This window comes from Rhineura floridana, chromosome 17 (assembly GCF_030035675.1).
Source record: "Rhineura floridana isolate rRhiFlo1 chromosome 17, rRhiFlo1.hap2, whole genome shotgun sequence".
Taxonomy (NCBI): domain Eukaryota; kingdom Metazoa; phylum Chordata; class Lepidosauria; order Squamata; family Rhineuridae; genus Rhineura; species Rhineura floridana.
The window spans coordinates 15,985,162-16,002,067 of record NC_084496.1 but is presented as its reverse complement, the minus strand read 5'-3'; the positions used below and the strand labels follow the sequence as shown (position 1 = coordinate 16,002,067).

At 41.0% G+C, this 16,906-nt stretch overlaps 1 protein-coding gene across 3 annotated transcripts; it reads left to right on the top strand.

Moving 5' to 3' along the window:
- Window positions 1-2,877: 2,877 nt before the first annotated feature.
- OCM2 (oncomodulin 2) lies at window positions 2,878-16,493 on the top strand. 3 transcript variants are annotated; one of them, XM_061599500.1, is made up of 5 exons: window positions 2,878-2,945; window positions 3,560-3,631; window positions 7,039-7,171; window positions 8,479-8,588; window positions 16,284-16,493. In XM_061599500.1, exons 2-5 carry the CDS (start codon window positions 3,571-3,573, stop codon window positions 16,307-16,309), a joined length of 330 nt encoding a protein of 109 aa, XP_061455484.1. In that variant the 5' UTR covers window positions 2,878-2,945; window positions 3,560-3,570; the 3' UTR covers window positions 16,310-16,493. The 3 variants fall into 3 exon arrangements, with proteins under 3 accessions (XP_061455484.1, XP_061455483.1, XP_061455482.1); XM_061599499.1 differs by having other exon boundaries at window positions 2,884-2,948; XM_061599498.1 differs by lacking the exon at window positions 2,878-2,945 and adding an exon at window positions 2,962-3,327.
- The last annotated feature ends 413 nt before the right edge of the window (window positions 16,494-16,906 follow it).

Here is a 16,906-nt window from a genome sequence, read left to right as displayed (position 1 = left end):
AGATGACTTTAAAAGGGATTAGGCAAAATGATAAAGCTACTAGTCATGATGGCTATATGCTTCCTCCAGGTTCAGAAATAGCATGCCTCCAAACAGTGGAGACTGGTGGCTCTGATGTCAATGGGGCAGTGGACACCTTGGAGAGCTCCTTGAAAGTTTGGACTAAAACCTGAAACAGATTCAGTGCCCCACTGACATTGTAGCTACCAGTCTCCACTGCCTCCAAATGTGGGCTTCCAGGAGACATCAGACTGAGCACTGTGAAAAGCAGATTAAAGATCAGTCTAATTTAGCAGGGCTCTTCTCATGCACTTTAGCTCACATTGCTTCTTTCCCTCTTTACCATCAAGCATTTTGAGTAACAATGCTACTGAACACTAAATGGTTTGACAAAGAAGATGCCATTTAGCATGAAAAAATCCTGACATATTTCATATTGTATGTAACTACAATGTCTCTTTATTAGTGGAATTTGCCTCTGATGATTTCATTCATTCTAATTAAGGTAGACAGCAAGCAATGCTTCAGAAGAAGAGTGTCATTAATTAATAAATAAATGCCAGTAACTGTAGATTACCACCTGTATCACTATACAGAAGTATTGACTTCATTCTGAAATACAGTTCTTTTTAGCTTTTGTAACCAGCCTTTCAACTAGGATTAGTATCACTTCGGACTTAGGTGTTAGATTTCAAACTGAAGCTCTTTCTTAACAGCAACTGCCCGGTGACATCCTCTTTATCATGTTTTTAGCCAATTTTATCCTCTCTTTACAATGCAGTTCATTTAGGTTATTTAAATATTTCAGGTATATGCAGAGGGGAAATATTAGAGTGTGTGAGTTTTAACTGGAAGTGCTTTGCTGCCATTTGGTTGTTATGTCTGGAATTTACTTTTTTAGAAATCCATTTGCATGTGACAATAGAATATCATTAAGTAGGGAGACGCGGTGGAGCATTAGTTAGTTAGTTAGTTTGTTATTCTTTATTTATATCCCGCCATCCTTCCAATACTGGAACTCGCGGCTGCTTCCAGATAAAAGCACATATAATTAAAACATACAGAATCTACATTAAAATGAAACAAACTACATTATCTTTCACATGTAAATGTCTCTGAGAAATTAAGCTGGATCTTGGTAACACTGCACCTTGCAGCACGCCCAGCTGCCCTACAAGTAAAAAAGGGGGAAGGTACAGGATATCTGGGGCCCACTACAAGCATTTGGGGGGTCAGGCCCCCCCAGGCCATCCCCAAACAATATTCCTGCTTCCATGTTCAAAGCATGAGTTCTGTGACAAAGCTGCAGCCTCTCATCATTCGTTGGTGGTACCATCTATTTCAATTATGAATGGCATAACTACATATTACAACAGAGTATTTTTGTATCCAAGTTTCAAAAGTGAAGTGCAATTCATCTCTTATACAACTCTTTTTAATAATAACAATTTTTGCTGTCGTTAGAAGTTTTATATTCCCACTCTTCTTTTCTGACATAGCAATGTAATTCAGAAATGACTTGTAAGAGATGAGAAAATTAAGTGTGATGAAGACAGTTCATCCCCAACAGTATCAAAGTTTCCTCTGTCCTACTGACAGCTTCTCTTTGACAGACGCTCATATTTCATCTCTGGTTTCCTTCAAAGGATCAGCAAATGTAGGGGAATAAAACCAACTTTTTCTGTACACTGGACATTTCCTTATTGTGGATATGTTTGGCCATACCCAGGCAGGCCTAACTGCCATGGGAGGCAATTTTCAGTGAGTTGGCCACTGGGTTGGGAAGGGTTCGTATGCATGCATGCATGCACGCACACACACATGCACACACACACAGCAATTAGGTTTAGGAAGAAATTTCCCATGTGTACAACTGCAACCCATTTAATCTAACTGCCCCTGAGTGGGGTCAACGGAAGGGGGAAGAGAGAGAAAGGGTAGCAGAAAGGAAATGGGTTGTCCACCATTTTGTTTCAGTCTCACCCACTGTTGCCTCCTGCCCCACCCACCACTGGTATGGAGCTCTAGAGATTTTTTCTGAGGCAGGGCAGCCCTCAACATTAGAAAACTTCTTCGTCACAGCACTAAACTATGGTTAGTGAATCTTGGGCTTGTCAATTTTATTTTAAGTTCTTATAGTTTAGGATTATGCTTGAATCCTGACAAACTATGGTTAGTCTTAATTCTTTTTACTGAAACAAGCCAACTTCAAATGCTGGTTTAGAAACTTGTCTGTTTCAATATAAAGTTAAGATTAACCATCGGTAAGGGTTAAATGTAACAATAAATTGTGATTAATTGAAAACAGAAGTAAAAGCTTCCACTGTCTTGTCTTCACACACTGGAAAAGGAGAGAGAAAGGGAGACCACATGAGCCCAAGACTTGTTCACATAATCTAAACCATAGTTGAGCATTCCAGCACAGGGAATGAATTAGAAACTTCTGCATGCAACATGTATTCTCCCATGGAGCTAAAGCCTTTCTCCTTGGTATCGAACTTGCCATTACTAGCTAAGGCAAATGCAACCTATTTGGCACTCTTGGTCTTACATTTTGGCACGCAACATTAAATTCACATAGAATTCCAACTTGATTGTCATACTTAAGCTTAATTAAGTGCAGTAATTTATTGCCAGGATGGGATGGCAATTCTCCTTGGGTATAAATAGAAGGGAAAAAACCCGGTTCATTAGTTAAACAAGACATTTGAGCAGGGTCTCAAATTGAGCATCTAATCCATGAAAAGGTAACCTAAGTAGCTATTGTCACCTTTTGAATCCTATATAAGTTAGGTGGACAACTCCAAGCCAAAGGAGCAATTTTGTCCGATATTGATTCAGGTCTTTCCCCCCTCCCCCCACCTCTTCCCTATTCAGGGAAGCCATAAAGTTGAGCAGCTGGAGAAAAGATTAAAGGCCAGAGACACCTGTGCCACGCTGACTAGGTAGTAAGTATATAGCTGCTAAGACAAAGCTATTATCTATTTATTATTATCTATTTACCTGTTAACTGCTTCCCTGCTTTGAAAAACCATAAAAGAGAGAAGCCAGCTAAGAGCCAGAAACATCTGTGTATAGGCAGTATTAAACTTAGAGCTGCTTCTCTAAGATGAAACAATTATATTACCCATCATTTACCGCTTAATGTTCATAAGGCTGCAGTGATTAACCATTTTAATGAAAATATTCCACCCTTTCATTTTTCAGCCTGGATGCATTTGTCTCTTTCTCTCATTTCTCTGAAAAATTTCATATCTGTGCCTCTCAAAATATACATTGCAATATCATCACTATCTTGTGCAGATGTGAGATATATCAAATATTGAGGTAGGCCAGTGTTAAGAAGGGGATCAATTACTTTAATGCTATGTATGATGGCAAGATTGAGCCGAAAAGTTTATGCTTGTTGTGCAGACATTTTAAAAGATAAACAATTAATAGATTTTGTCAAAGGTCAGATGTTACCATTTGCTTTTTTCTTCTCTTGGACCTCTTGCATTGCCTGAATGAAAGGATGAGCTCACTTCCTGTTATAGCAGTTTGCTTTATTTTCTTTCAGAACAGATTAATATGAGCATCAGTGACATCCTCAGCCCTTCCGATATTGCTGCTGCACTCAGAGACTGCCAGGGTAAGAATGCCTGTATAACTCATCTAAGAGCTGGTTTAAAGAACATTTATACCACTTTAACAGTCATGGCTTAACCCCAAAGAATCCTGGGAACTGCAGTTTACCCTTCACAGAACCACAGTTCTCAGCACCCTTAACAAATGACAATTCCCAGGATTCTTTTGGGAGAAGCAACATGCTTTTAATGTATGGTGTGGATGTGACCTGAAGGTCCATTTATTCAGGTTGGGGACCTATGGTTGGGCTGCAGCTCCCATAATCCTTGACTGCTAGCCATGGTGTCTGATGGGAGTTGGATTCCAACAACTTCTTAGAGAGCCACATATTCTCTGTCAAGGGATGGGGGAGAAATTTGATTCAGTTCACATTTAAAGCCAAATCTATCAAATTCACACTTTTGAAAATAATATGAGAACTGAAACATCCATCCTTCAAAATTCGCACTTATGTGAATATTGTGGTGCAGTTCTCCAACCAATGTTTATAAATTACATATAATAGGGGGAAATGTACATAAAATTCATATAGTAGTGAAAATTACATACTGTACATAAATGCATTAGGATAAATTTCTTGCAAAAATGTGTACATCAGTCAAAACTGCATACAAAAATATCAGGAGAAATTCACACTACAATGCTAAAGAATTTTCATGATGATTTTTAAAAAATCACACATTGCTGCAGAAATGTGGACTGAATTCAAAATTGGAAAAATGAGCAAATGAGAGATCCAGAATTGACAGAGTCTTCCATCCCTATTCATCACCGGTCTTGTCCAAGGTTCTGTATTCAACAGTAGTTAGCCAGATGCATCTGGGACACTGACAGGCAGGGCATCCCCTATCTACAGTTTGTTCTGAGCATGTGGTAATTAAAGGTGTGTTGCCAGGACAGGCCTTTGGGGTCCAGAATCCTACTAAATTGAATGAGTGGGTGGGACATCTCCGTCCTCAGTAAATTAAGTAATACACATTGCTTTCTAAAGAGGGAGGCTTCCATAAGACCATTAGGTCCCCGAGTCTAAAATTCCCAACAGCACCAATGTTTTGAATATGAAAGTTCCAATTCAGCCATCATGGCCAACAAGTGGGACCTGCAGCAATATTATGCAATATCCTCAGTCCTAACAGGAGTGCTCCTGCTATGGGATCCAGTCAAAGAAGCTGATTAACCCTGCCTCCCCAATTCCTTGCTGTTTATTTTAATCTGACACTCAGTATTCTGTGGCTCCTAGTGACCACTGAGCATGCGCAGTCTTCATTGGCAGTTTTGGTTGGGTGCTGTTGTTGAGTTTTTTTGTATTTCTGCAAATCTCAATGGCCCCATTTTGGCTCTATTCTGAAGCACTGTATTTCCTATTGAAGGGAGTGATAGACATCAATGAGTTCTATCCTCTCCATCATTGTCTAATCTCTTTTTTAAAAACCATATAAGCTAGTGGTCATCATCACACCTTGTGGCAATGAAATTCCACATGCTAATCATGCAATGAGCAAAACAATATTTACTTGGTATAATCACTTCCATTTGATGACCTTGTGAGATCAGGCATTTTAGGAGAGAATGATTTATCTCTATTCATTCTCTTTACATCATTCAGAAGTTTAAAAGTGTCCATTGTGTCTCTTCTTAGGGTCAATCAATATGTCAAATGCATGACTGTATTTAATTAGTCAGGGTGTTTTTAAATATATATATAGAAAAGGAGTGGGAGGCAATCAGGATTCAGTCCATGACATTTGAGAGGATTTAATCCTTTTGTTCTGCACCATAGTCCTGATCAACCCTCCCCCCCTCCCAAACTGTTTCTTGCCCTAGTATAAAGCCACTCATCAGTGCCAATGGAATCATCCCTGTCAGCGGGTAAAGCACCTGAACAGCCTGGGGGATTTATCAGAGGACTTCAGTGCAGGAGGAAAGGATTAAATCCCCTCCCATCATGTCTCTCTCCCAGCTGAACTATGTACACTTGCTTTTAACTTTTCTGCTTATTTTATCAATGCTTTATTGATCATTTTATTTTATCTATGTTTTGTTGATAATTTTGTTATGTGCACTGCTTAGAGAGTTTTCTGATTAAGCAGTCTATCGTTTTTTTCTACATATATAAAATCCTGAGTGCCCCTTCCCTGCCATTGCTATTTGGAGGGGCTGGAGGGAGACAGATGTTAAATGCAGCCACACATTTAATGTATGACATCGTTTGGTCATCAGTTATTTCTTTTTCTGCATAAAAAGCTCCAGTCTCAAAAACCTTTATTGATAGAGAAGCTAGCCAGTTAAGGAAATAGACCATTTGCCTGTAGCTCAGTTGATATCAGGATTTCCCAGATCAGTCTTCCCCTCCAAATGTTTTGCCTACAGTTCTCATCAGCTCTGTCCCACCTAGCACAACTATGCTGACTGGGACTGATGGGAGTTTTAGTTCAAACTGTCTGGAGGGCATCAGCTTGGGGTAGGCTGTTTTAGTCCATTTTTACATGAAATGTTTGTTTAAAAATACTCATGTTTTAATATTTGTTAAAAAAATACTCATGTCTTCATTATGACATTAATGAAGTGCCATAATAAAGTGGTGGCACACATGCTTTGCAAGCAAAAAGGTCCCAGGTTCAATCCCTGGCATCTCCAGGTAGGCCTGGAGAGCACCTAGCCTGAAACCCCAGAGAGCCACAACCAGTCCAGACCTAGACAGGGCAATTATGTGAGGTGGTGTAGGGCAGCTTCTGTCTTTGTATTACACTTACATGCATGATATATATTGAAAAGTTAAATTTTCATACTGTCAGAAATAATGCCCCCTACTATTGTATAGTGATATTAATTAAACCCCCTAGAAATAGAGCCTATATATTTTGCAGATACTGTATGATAACAAATTATTGATCCTGCACAATTGTTCACAGGATCTAAACCTACCACATCAATCATATGAAACAGCCATATTTCGGGGGGTGCTATCTTATTTTTTAAATGGCCTTTTCCCACTTTGCATTGCCAGTTAACCATATTCACACTTTTAAAACATATTAGACACAGAAAGGCATTATTTAAGTCTGATCCACTCAACCTTGATCTGATCTTTCACTGTTGTGCTATTGAATGACTTGCACCTGAAACACTGAAAAACTATTGCACTTGGTGATGTCAGGTAATAAGTAAGCTATGTTTGTGCAGTTTGATCTATGGTTACTGTTTCACAGACATCACATGATGTTGCAGTCATCCAGTGGGAATCACAGATGTGTGAAATAAATCTTTAAATGTCACTTGTGAGCACACACACACACACAAAATCCATGAGAACATTTGAGCAACTTTAGAGACAGGATGCCTAAGTCTAAAACATGTGACCATCATTTGTCTCCACTCCTAGATAACAGCAGCTTTCTTTTTCTGTCTTAGCTCCAGATAGTTTCAACCACAAAAAATTCTTTCAGATCAGTGGCATGTCCAAAAAGAGCAGCAGCCAAGTGAAGGAGATCTTCTACATCCTAGACAATGATCAAAGTGGCTTCATTGAAGAAGATGAACTCAAGTGAGGTTCCCCCATCCCAGCCCTCTTGCTTTCTTTTTCTGACTTTTGAAGTATTCCAGACCAGGGATGGGGAGAAATTTGATTCAGTTCACATTTAAAGCTAAATCTATCAAATTTGCACTTTGTGAAACAATATGAGAAACAAAACACAGCCATCCTTCAAAAATTGCGCTTATCTGAATTGAGAAATCCAGGAATTTCATTGGGGAATTCAATGCAGTTCCCCAATCAAATAATGTTAACAAAAATGCATATATCAGGGGAAGTGTGTATTAAAATGAATATTAAAATAACATAAAATGCATTATATTAGGGAAGATTGCTTGCAAAAACGTGTACATTAATCAAAGCTGCATACGAAAAATTGTCTATAAGGAGAAATTCACACTAAAATGCTGAAGAATTTTCCTAAGGATTTTTTTATTTAAAAAATTGCAAATTGCTGCAGAAATGTGGAGAACTGAAGATTGAAAAAATTAGAAACAGAGAACCAAAACTGACAGTTCCTTTACTCCCTAGTCTAATTTATCTCCTTTTCAGTTTCTCTCATTTCTTTGGCTCATCCTTGATATGAATACAAAATGAGCTTGAACCACATATTTAACAGACTTACCTAGGTGTAATCCTGTGCACATGGAGTAAGCCCCACTGAACACCGTGGGATTTATTTTTGAATAAACATGCAAAGGATTGCACTGCTGCTTAGTATGTTTCTCTCAGAGAATCAACTGGTGGTCGCTTCTAGCGTAAAACCTGGTTGGCTTGATTTTAAATAGCATTCCTATGTAAGAAATCTTTAAATGCTGGAGGCAAAAGTTGCCTATTTATTTAGAGTACACCTTATGTAACAACAGGTTGTATCCAATGTACAGAGTAGACTCAGTGAACTAAGAGCCAGGACCTAAGCCATAGTTTGCCATAGCATTATATTTGAACCTGGGCTCATGGTTTGTCTGCCCTAAACAAACCATGAGTGGTAGGTCAAGAATAAACTATGGCTAAAGCTTATGGTTTCTCTGGTGCAAGAGAAATCACAAGCCCTGATTCAGATGTAACACACAGCCAAACTATGACATAGGCCAAAGTAATGTGACATCAGCAGGAGAGGAGCAAAGTGGCCATGATTTTTCCTATGAGTACTTCCACACTTACTTGTTCACACTTAGCCATGGTTTAGTGTTATGTGCAAACTAGGCCACTGTGTAACTGAGGTTAATTAATCTTTTCCATTGCACAGGACTCCTTTCCAGGCAGATGTATATGCAATCTTTTACATCTGAATGTACTTTTTCTTTGTCCCTCACTAGATATTTCCTCCAGAGGTTTGAGTGTGGAGCCCGAATGCTAACAACTACAGAAACCAAAACATTTTTGGCAGCAGCAGACCACGATGGAGATGGAAAAATTGGGGCTGAAGGTACAAACACAGCTGATTGTGAATGGTTCAATATTGATCAATCCTGTTGTCTCTGCCACTGCCTCTGCTTCCTTCCCTTTTATCTCTTTGTTGCAGCTGTGTAATGAGGCAGGCATCTGGAAACTAGCAGACTGGCAATCTCTGTGAGATTAGCACTAAGGACAAATGCCCCAACAAATATATGAGCCTGCCTGCATGTCTCCAGCAAATTGGATTCTCTCACCTAATGATGATTCCATTATCATAGGTTCCCTAGAAATCTGATTTCATATTCAATAACAGGCAAAAAACCTTGCAGTTTAAGAACATACCTATGATGATGATAGGCTGCCTTCAAGCCGATTCCGACTTATGGCGACCCTATGAATAGGGTTTTCATGGTAAGTGGTTTTCAGAGGGGGTTTACTATTGCCTTCCTCTGAGGCTGACTGGCCCAAGGACACCCAGTGTCAGGGAGACCTGACCTCCTCTCTGAGATATTCTACTGCCCTACATATTTGTCAAAATGCAAACACAATTTGGGTTGGTCTTTCACAGTCCAATCCACTTCCTAGGTAGCTTGGAACAATTTGGTAACGTGCCTCTGAGCATATGGTTAGTGGTGGCAACACCTGCCATCTCCAAAGTTGGAGAATTAAATTTTTGTATGTTTGTTGGTGTTCTTCTTACTTTGCCTCTTTTCTGTGTTACTACCGTTTCTACAGAGAATCTAACCTAGAAAATTGTATCTCTCATTATTTATCCTAGAAATCTGTGTCAAATTTATTTTTATTAATTTCAAAGCCTTTTTATTGGTCAGTGTCATATGATGGTGAAGACTGTGTTTCAAATTGGAGGTTATGCTCTATTTCTATTTTGGGCACATTAATAATGTGGTGTAGTGGTTAGAGTCTTGGACTACAACCTGGGAGACCAGGGTTCAAATTCCCACATAGCCATGAAGCTCACTGGGTGACCTTGGGCTAGTCATTGCCTCTCAGCTTCAGAGGAAGGCAATGGTAAAACCACCTCTGAATACCACTTACCATGAAAACCCTATTCATAAGTTGGAATCGACTTGAAGGCAGTCCGTTTCCATTTTTCAACAGTTGAATCTGAAACTGCAGTTTGATGGAAAATCAGACTGATTATAATACGTTGCTACTGAAGCAAAGACTCGAGCTGTTGGAAACAACAAACTTGGCCTGCCCAAGATGCATGTTTTCAGCCTGCTATGCTTAAACTACTCCACTTAAAGAAAGGTGGGCATGGTGAATTAAAAACATAGACCAAACCTAGAATTTTGCTAGAATATATTTCAACTGTTTTATCTTGTCCTCATGTCCAATGGAAACTATTCTGCAGACAGTCAGTGCCATTATTCCACAATTGTTTTTGGAGCTTTTTTTTAGTGTTGCAAAGTGTTGCTGTACTTCACATATTCACAAAAACAGAAGCAAAAGAGAATGATTTACTACAGGAAACTTCACTAAAATTGCAAAGTAAATCAAACATATTTAAAGTGACTATCTGAACTATATCAACTGTTTTAATATTGTTGCTTCCTCCCTGCTAAAACAAGATCAGCACAGCACATGTCTTGTTTCTGTTGTTTGGGCTGATTGCACGTGTGTTGCCATCACTCATCATATGCTCAGAGGCACATGTTACCAAATTCTTCCAAGCTACAAGGGTTGGATTGTGAAAGACCAACCCAAAATGTGTTTGCTTTTCTTACAAATTTGTAGGGCAGTACAATATCTTAGAGAGGAGGTCAGGTCTCCTGCTCCCCTGGTGCATTCACTATAGCTCTCCAATTTCCCTGCTTTTTAAAGTTTGATAGAAATAGCTGTGGGCTATAGGTACATTCTTGAATAGCAAGGTTTTTTTGCCTATTAGTGAATTTCCCTGCTTTTTAATCCGGGGGGTAAGAAATGGGATCCTGTGCAAGTTTGCTGAGAACAGATTGATCATTTGCATGCTTAATGAGTTTAGTAGGATTTACTTCCCTGCAATCATGCTTAGGACAGGTGAAACTGACCATGGGGAGGGAGGCTTGGAGTGGGCAGGGGAGGAGGAAAAAGGAAGGTGGGAGGGGAGGAAGAAGGCAGGAGGAAGGGAGAGGAGAGGGGAAGGAAGGGAAAGGCAGGTCTGATCATTTGCATGTTTATTGAGTTCAATGAGATTTACTCCCTTGCAATCATGGTTAGGATAGGTAAAACTGAGCATGGGGGAGGAGGAAGGGGAGGGGAGAGTAGAGGAAAGGAAAAAGGGGAGGAGAGGGGAGCAGAAGGAGGGGGAGAGAGAAGAATGGGATTGGAAGGGGAGTCAGGAGGGATAAATGATGGGGGAGGAAAGGGGGAGGGAATGGGCAAAAGGGAGGTGATGGGAGGGAGGAGGAGGGGAGAACAAGTTTGATCATTTGCATGCTTTTTGAGTTCAGTGGAATTTACTTCTGTGCAATGATGCTTAGGACAGTTGAAACTGACCTGGGGGAGGGGCAGGGAGGGGAGGAGGGAGGAAGGGGGAGGGGAATAGATTGGATGGGTGGGCACGGGGCAGAGGGGAAGCCCCTTTCCTTTCAAAAAGGAAAACATTTTGAACAGTATCATCCTTTTTCAGGCTTTCCCCCACCTTTTTATTCTACAGCAGGCACATGTAGCCTCCTACCCAAATTTAAACCAAAGTTGTCCCTGGCCACATCCACACCAGACTGTTATTTCACTTTAGGCAGTCGTGGCTTCTCCCCAAAAATCCTGGGAAGTGTAGTTAGTGAAGGGTGCTGAGTGCTGAGAGTTGCTAGGAGATGCCCTGTTCCCCTCACAGAACTTCAATCAGAGCGGCTGACTATTAATAGGAGTCTCCTCTCAGCACCCTTCACAAACCACACTTTCCATGATTCTTTGGGGGAAGCCATGACTATCTAAAGTGAAATAAAGGTCTGGTGTGGGTGTGGTCCCGATTAGGCAAGCTCAGCAGCTAGGAGTCTGGCCTTCAGAACACTGACAGTTGTTTCTTACTGAGCATGCCTGGCGTTATCATTGAGTTCAATGCTAAATTTCTTTAATTAAAAATCAGCCAGGCATTTTTTTTAACCTTTACACTGCAGAAGATGAAGGTCGGAGTATGGGGCAAGGTCAGTAATAGGATTACAGGTACTCTGTGAACCTGGCTGATTTTTAATTAATTTCAACAAAATATGAGGACAGGAAAAAAGTCTAAAAAGGGTCTGGTTTCTCTTTCTCTGTTTTTACACTGAACTCTTGGACCCTTGGATGATAAGGGAGTCAAAGGTGTACTAAAGAACGATAAGGAGATTGCAGAGAAGCTAAATGAATTCTTTGCATCTGTCTTCACAGTGGAAGATATAGGGCAGATCCCTGAACCTGAACTAACATTTGCAGGAAGGGATTCTGAGGAACTGAGACAAATAGTGGTAACGAGAGAGGAAGTTCTAGGCTTAATGGACAATATAAAAACTGACAAATCACCGGGCCCAGATGGCATCCACCCGAGAGTTCTCAAAGAACTCAAATGTGAAATTGCAGATCTGCTAACTAAATTATGTAACTTGTCCCTCGGGTCCTCCTCTGTGCCTGAGGACTGGAAAGTGGCAAATATAACGGCAATATTAAAAAAGGGATCCAGGGGGGATCCCGGAAATTACAGGCCAGTTAGCTTAACTTCTGTCCCTGGAAAACTGGTAGAAAGTATTATTAAAGCTAGATTAACCAAGCACATAGAAGAACAAGCCTTGCTGAAGCAGAGCCAGTATGGCTTCTGCAAGGGAAAGTCCTGTCTCAGTAACCTATTAGAATTCTTCGAGAGTGTCAACAAGCATATAGATAGAGGTGATCCAGTGGACATAGTGTACTTAGACTTTCAAAAAGCGTTTGACAAGGTACCTCACCAAAGGCTTCTGAGGAAGCTTAGCAGTCATGGAATAAGAGGAGAGGTCCTCTTGTGGATAAGGAATTGGTTAAGAAGCAGAAAGCAGAGAGTAGGAATAAATGGACAGTTCTCCCAATGGAGGGCTGTAGAAAGTGGAGTCCCTCAAGGATCGGTATTGGGACCTGTACTTTTCAACTTGTTCATTGATGACCTAGAATTAGGAGTGAGCAGCGAAGTGGCCAAGTTTGCTGACGACACTCAATTGTTCAGGGTTGTTAAAACAAAAAGGGATTGTGAAGAGCTCCAAAAAGACCTCTCCAAACTGAGTGAATGGGCGGAAAAATGGCAAATGCAATTCAATATAAACAAGTGTAAAATTATGCATATTGGAGCAAAAAATCTTAATTTCACATATACGCTCATGGGGTCTGAACTGGCGGTGACCGACCAGGAGAGAGACCTCGGGGTTGTAGCGGACAGCATGATGAAAATGTTGACCCAGTGTGCAGCAGCTGTGAAAAAGGCAAATTCCATGCTAGGGATAATTAGGAAAGGTATTGAAAATAAAACAGCCGATATCAGAATGCCGTTGTATAAATCTATGATGCGGCCGCATTTGGAATGCTGTGTACAGTTCTGGTCGCCTCATCTCAAAAAGGATATTATAGAGTTGGAAAAGGTTCAGAAGAGGACAACCAGAATGATCAAGGGGATGGAGCGACTCCCTTACGAGGAAAGGTTGCAGCATTTGGGGCTTTTTAGTTTAGAGAAAAGGCGGGTCAGAGGAGACATGATAGAATTGTATAAAATTATGCATGGCATTGAGAAAGTGGATAGAGAAAAGTTTTTATCCCTGTCTCATAATACTAGAACTCATGGACATTCAAAGATGCTGAATATTGGAAGATTCAGGACAGACAAAAGGAAGTACTTCTTTACTCAGCGCATAGTTAAACTATGGAATTTGCTCCCACAGGACGCAGTAATGGCCACCAGCTTGGACGGCTTTAAAAGAAGATTAGACAAATTCATGGAGGACAGGGCTATCAATGGCTACTAGCCATGATGGCTGTGCTGTGCCACCCTAGTCAGAGGCAGCATGCTTCTGAAAACCAGTTGCTGGAAGCCTCAGGAGGGGATAGTGTTCTTGCACTTGGGTCCTGCTTGCGGGCTTCCCCCAGGCACCTGGTTGGCCACTGTGAGAACAGGATGCTGGACTAGATGGGCCACTGGCCTGATCCAGCAGGCTCTTCTTATGTTCTTATGTTCTCTCTGGTTATTTTGTGTATCACCGTTAAAATTTAGAGGGGTGTTAAGCAAGCGTTTCTGAATCCAGGACTGTAAGTTCTGTAAGATTTTGTTTTGAAATGAGCTTATGGGAAGCATCAGAATGACATGGGGGGTATTTTCAATTAACATTGCGGAATGCGAAAAATCCATGCTGCATATAGTACAGTATACAGCCACTCTCGTGGCTGTATTAACACTTCTGCATGTTCTCTTCACTCCCAAAATGAACCAGGTTGAAGAGCCAGGATCACTTGAGTATATGGCCCTTACCTTCCAGAGAAATGGCTGCATGTACACTCTGCTATTATTTATTTATTGAATTTATATCCCACCTTTCCTCCAAGGAGTTCAAGATGGCGTGCAAGCATAGTTCTCCTACTACCCATTTTACAACCCTGTGAGGTAGGTCAGGCTGAGAGACAGTGACTGGCCTAAAGTCACCCAGTAAGCTTCATGGCCGAGCGGAGGTTTGAACTCCGATCGCCCAGGTCCCAGTCTGACACTCTAACCACTATACCATACTGGCTCTCTAATACAGACAGGGGAGCACCCATACAGTAGACTCCCCCCCCCATTTCCTTATGGCTCTTTAAGGCCAGGAGAGAGCAAATGTGCACACAAGACATCATCATGATTTGTTGCTGTTTCTTCAGAGGTAATAAAAGTGCAGTTGAGATCCCCATTTAGTATGTCAGGTGTAAAAAGGTGAGACAGGCAATATGTAGCAACAACATAGAAAGAAAATGGAAGCTGGTTGGCAAGGCCCTAAGAATGGGTGGATGGATGGAACCTGCCTGGGTAAGATAGGCCATTTCTTCTTCCACTTTAGGGAAGGCTTAGTAGTAGAGCATCTATCTTGCATGCAGAAGGTCCCAAGTTCAATCCCCAGCATCTCCAGGTAGGGCTGGGAAATGTCCTGAAATCCTGGAAAGCCACTGCCAGTTAGTGTAGACAGTACTTACCTAGATGGACCCATGGTCTGATTCAGTATAAGGCAGCTTCTTATGTTGCTTCTTTGCCCTGACAACCTTTGCCTAGCCCTAGGATATTCCCAAAATGGTTCTGCTAAGAGCTCTGTGGGATCATACCAAAGCAGGCTGGGGAACTGTTAGCTCAAGGGCTGGACACAGCCTGTGATGCCTCCCCTCCTCAGCCACACATCCCAGCAGCAATTAGGCTTAGAAAAAATAAAGGGTCCCATCCATGCAAACTAGACCTTTATTTTCTAAACCTAATTTTCAGGAGAGGCAGCTGGGGAAGGAAGAGTGAACCATCCCCTCCCCACACAGTGCTCTCCTGAAAATCACTCTCCACCTCAGCAAAATTACCTCTCCACCTCAGCAATTGAACTTAAGAAAATATCTGTTCAAAAGAATGGGCCTTTTGATGAGGGGAGAAAGAGAAAGTGAAAGGGGTGGCAGAAAGAAAACGGGTGACCTGTCCGCTATGGTTCTACCCACTTTTGAAGCCACATTTTGGCTTCAGCCCTGCCCACTGCAACTTGAGACCCACCCAACCTGATATGTGCTCCTGCCTAATGGAATATGGCTGTCTGCATAAAAAAGCTCTGTACTAAAGGTTCATCAAGTCAGAGATGGGGGAGAAATCCAGTTTGGTTAGGATTTTAATAAGAAACTACTCAGTTCATACTTCTTGAAATTATATGCGAACCAAAACACAGCTAATCTTCAAAGTTTTGTGATGCAGTTCTCTAACCAAAAAAGTGTGCAAAAATGCAAAAATAACATACCAAGGTATTAAGGGAAATTGCTTGCAAAAATGTGTATATTAGGAGAAATGCATGCTAAAATACTGACAAATTTTCATGTGGAGTGTTTTTTTTAAATTGCAAACTGATGGAAAGGTTGCCTTGAGACACATGAAAAAGGTGATTAATAAATTAATAAATAATAATGGGTTGCAATGGGTCTACTCAGAGTACACCCGTTGAAATGAATGAACCTAAGTTACCCATTTCCATTATTTCCTACTCTGAGTAGGACTAACATTGGAGACAATCCTGAATGTGGTGAACTGAACCGAAGATTCAAAAAGTGAGAAACCAACATTGACAGATTCACCCATTGCTGTATCTGGTCCAGCATCCTGTGTGCAAAAGTGGCCAATCAAATACTTCTGGGAAGATTACAAGCCCTTTCTCATTGTTGATCTTCAGTAACTTGTAATTCAGAGGCATACTTCTCCTGACCCTGGACGTTCTATTTTGCTATGATAGATACTAGCTGTAGATAGGCCTATTCTCCTTGATGGTGCCTAGTTTTTTGCCTGTCCTTGTCCACACTGGCCATTTTATCTGACACTGTAAAGTCTCACTCGCTTATAAACCCACAAGACTCAACCATCAATTTCAGCCTCTTAAATCCCTGTATTTTTGAGACTCAGTTCATAACTCACTCTCTCTCCCTCCCTCTCCCTCTCTCCTTCTCACCTATGCTGTCACTGCATGAGTGGTTAAGCCACTGTCCAAAAAATACAAATCAGCTTTTCAAATAACTTTTTCTCCCTTTGGTGCAGAATTCCAGGAAATGGTGTACTCCTAAGGTACTGAAAATGACCGTGCATGATGGAAGAACTGATGCATCTATAGGAGACAGTCCTACAAAAGATGTTAACCCAGGAATCTTTTGTTAATTTTATTTTTCTCTTGGTTGTGTCTCACTGGTTTATAGATTAAATTAGGTACTCCTACACTAGTTAATAAAAGTGATGTTGTGCTGGTGTAAACCTTGGTCATTGTCTCAGCAGTCACTGTGCTGAAAATTATCTATATATGTCTTGTTCTTGTGCCCTGGCCTATCCTTCTTTATCCTAGGGAATCTGTGGCACTCTAGATGTTGTTGAACTACAACTCCTATCAGCCCTGACCATTGCCACGCTGGGTGGGAATGATAGAAGGTGGAGTACAACAACATCTGGAGGGCCCATCCCTGTTCCAAGCAATTTTCCAAAATGTATAGTGAGTATAACGGTGAGTGCAATTGTGGAGCCTAGGCTCAAGTCCTGGCTATTCTGTAATGCTCCTTGCCTTGGCAAAGGATGTTCCACAAACTGAGTTTTATTGGGGAACAGTGTTCTAAATTAGAGAACTAGTCCCCCACAATTCATGTCAACGTAGGCTCCAAGGACAATTTATTTTC

Coding starts and splice junctions, on each gene's coding strand:
- OCM2 (XM_061599500.1), top strand. CDS start 3,571: ATGAGCATCAGTGACATCCTCAGCCCTTCCGATATTGCTGCTGCACTC. Junction 7,172..8,478: donor ATTGAAGAAGATGAACTCAA/GTGAGGTTCCCC, acceptor GTCCCTCACTAG/ATATTTCCTCCAGAGGTTTG. Junction 8,589..16,283: donor TGGAAAAATTGGGGCTGAAG/GTACAAACACAG, acceptor CCTTTGGTGCAG/AATTCCAGGAAATGGTGTAC.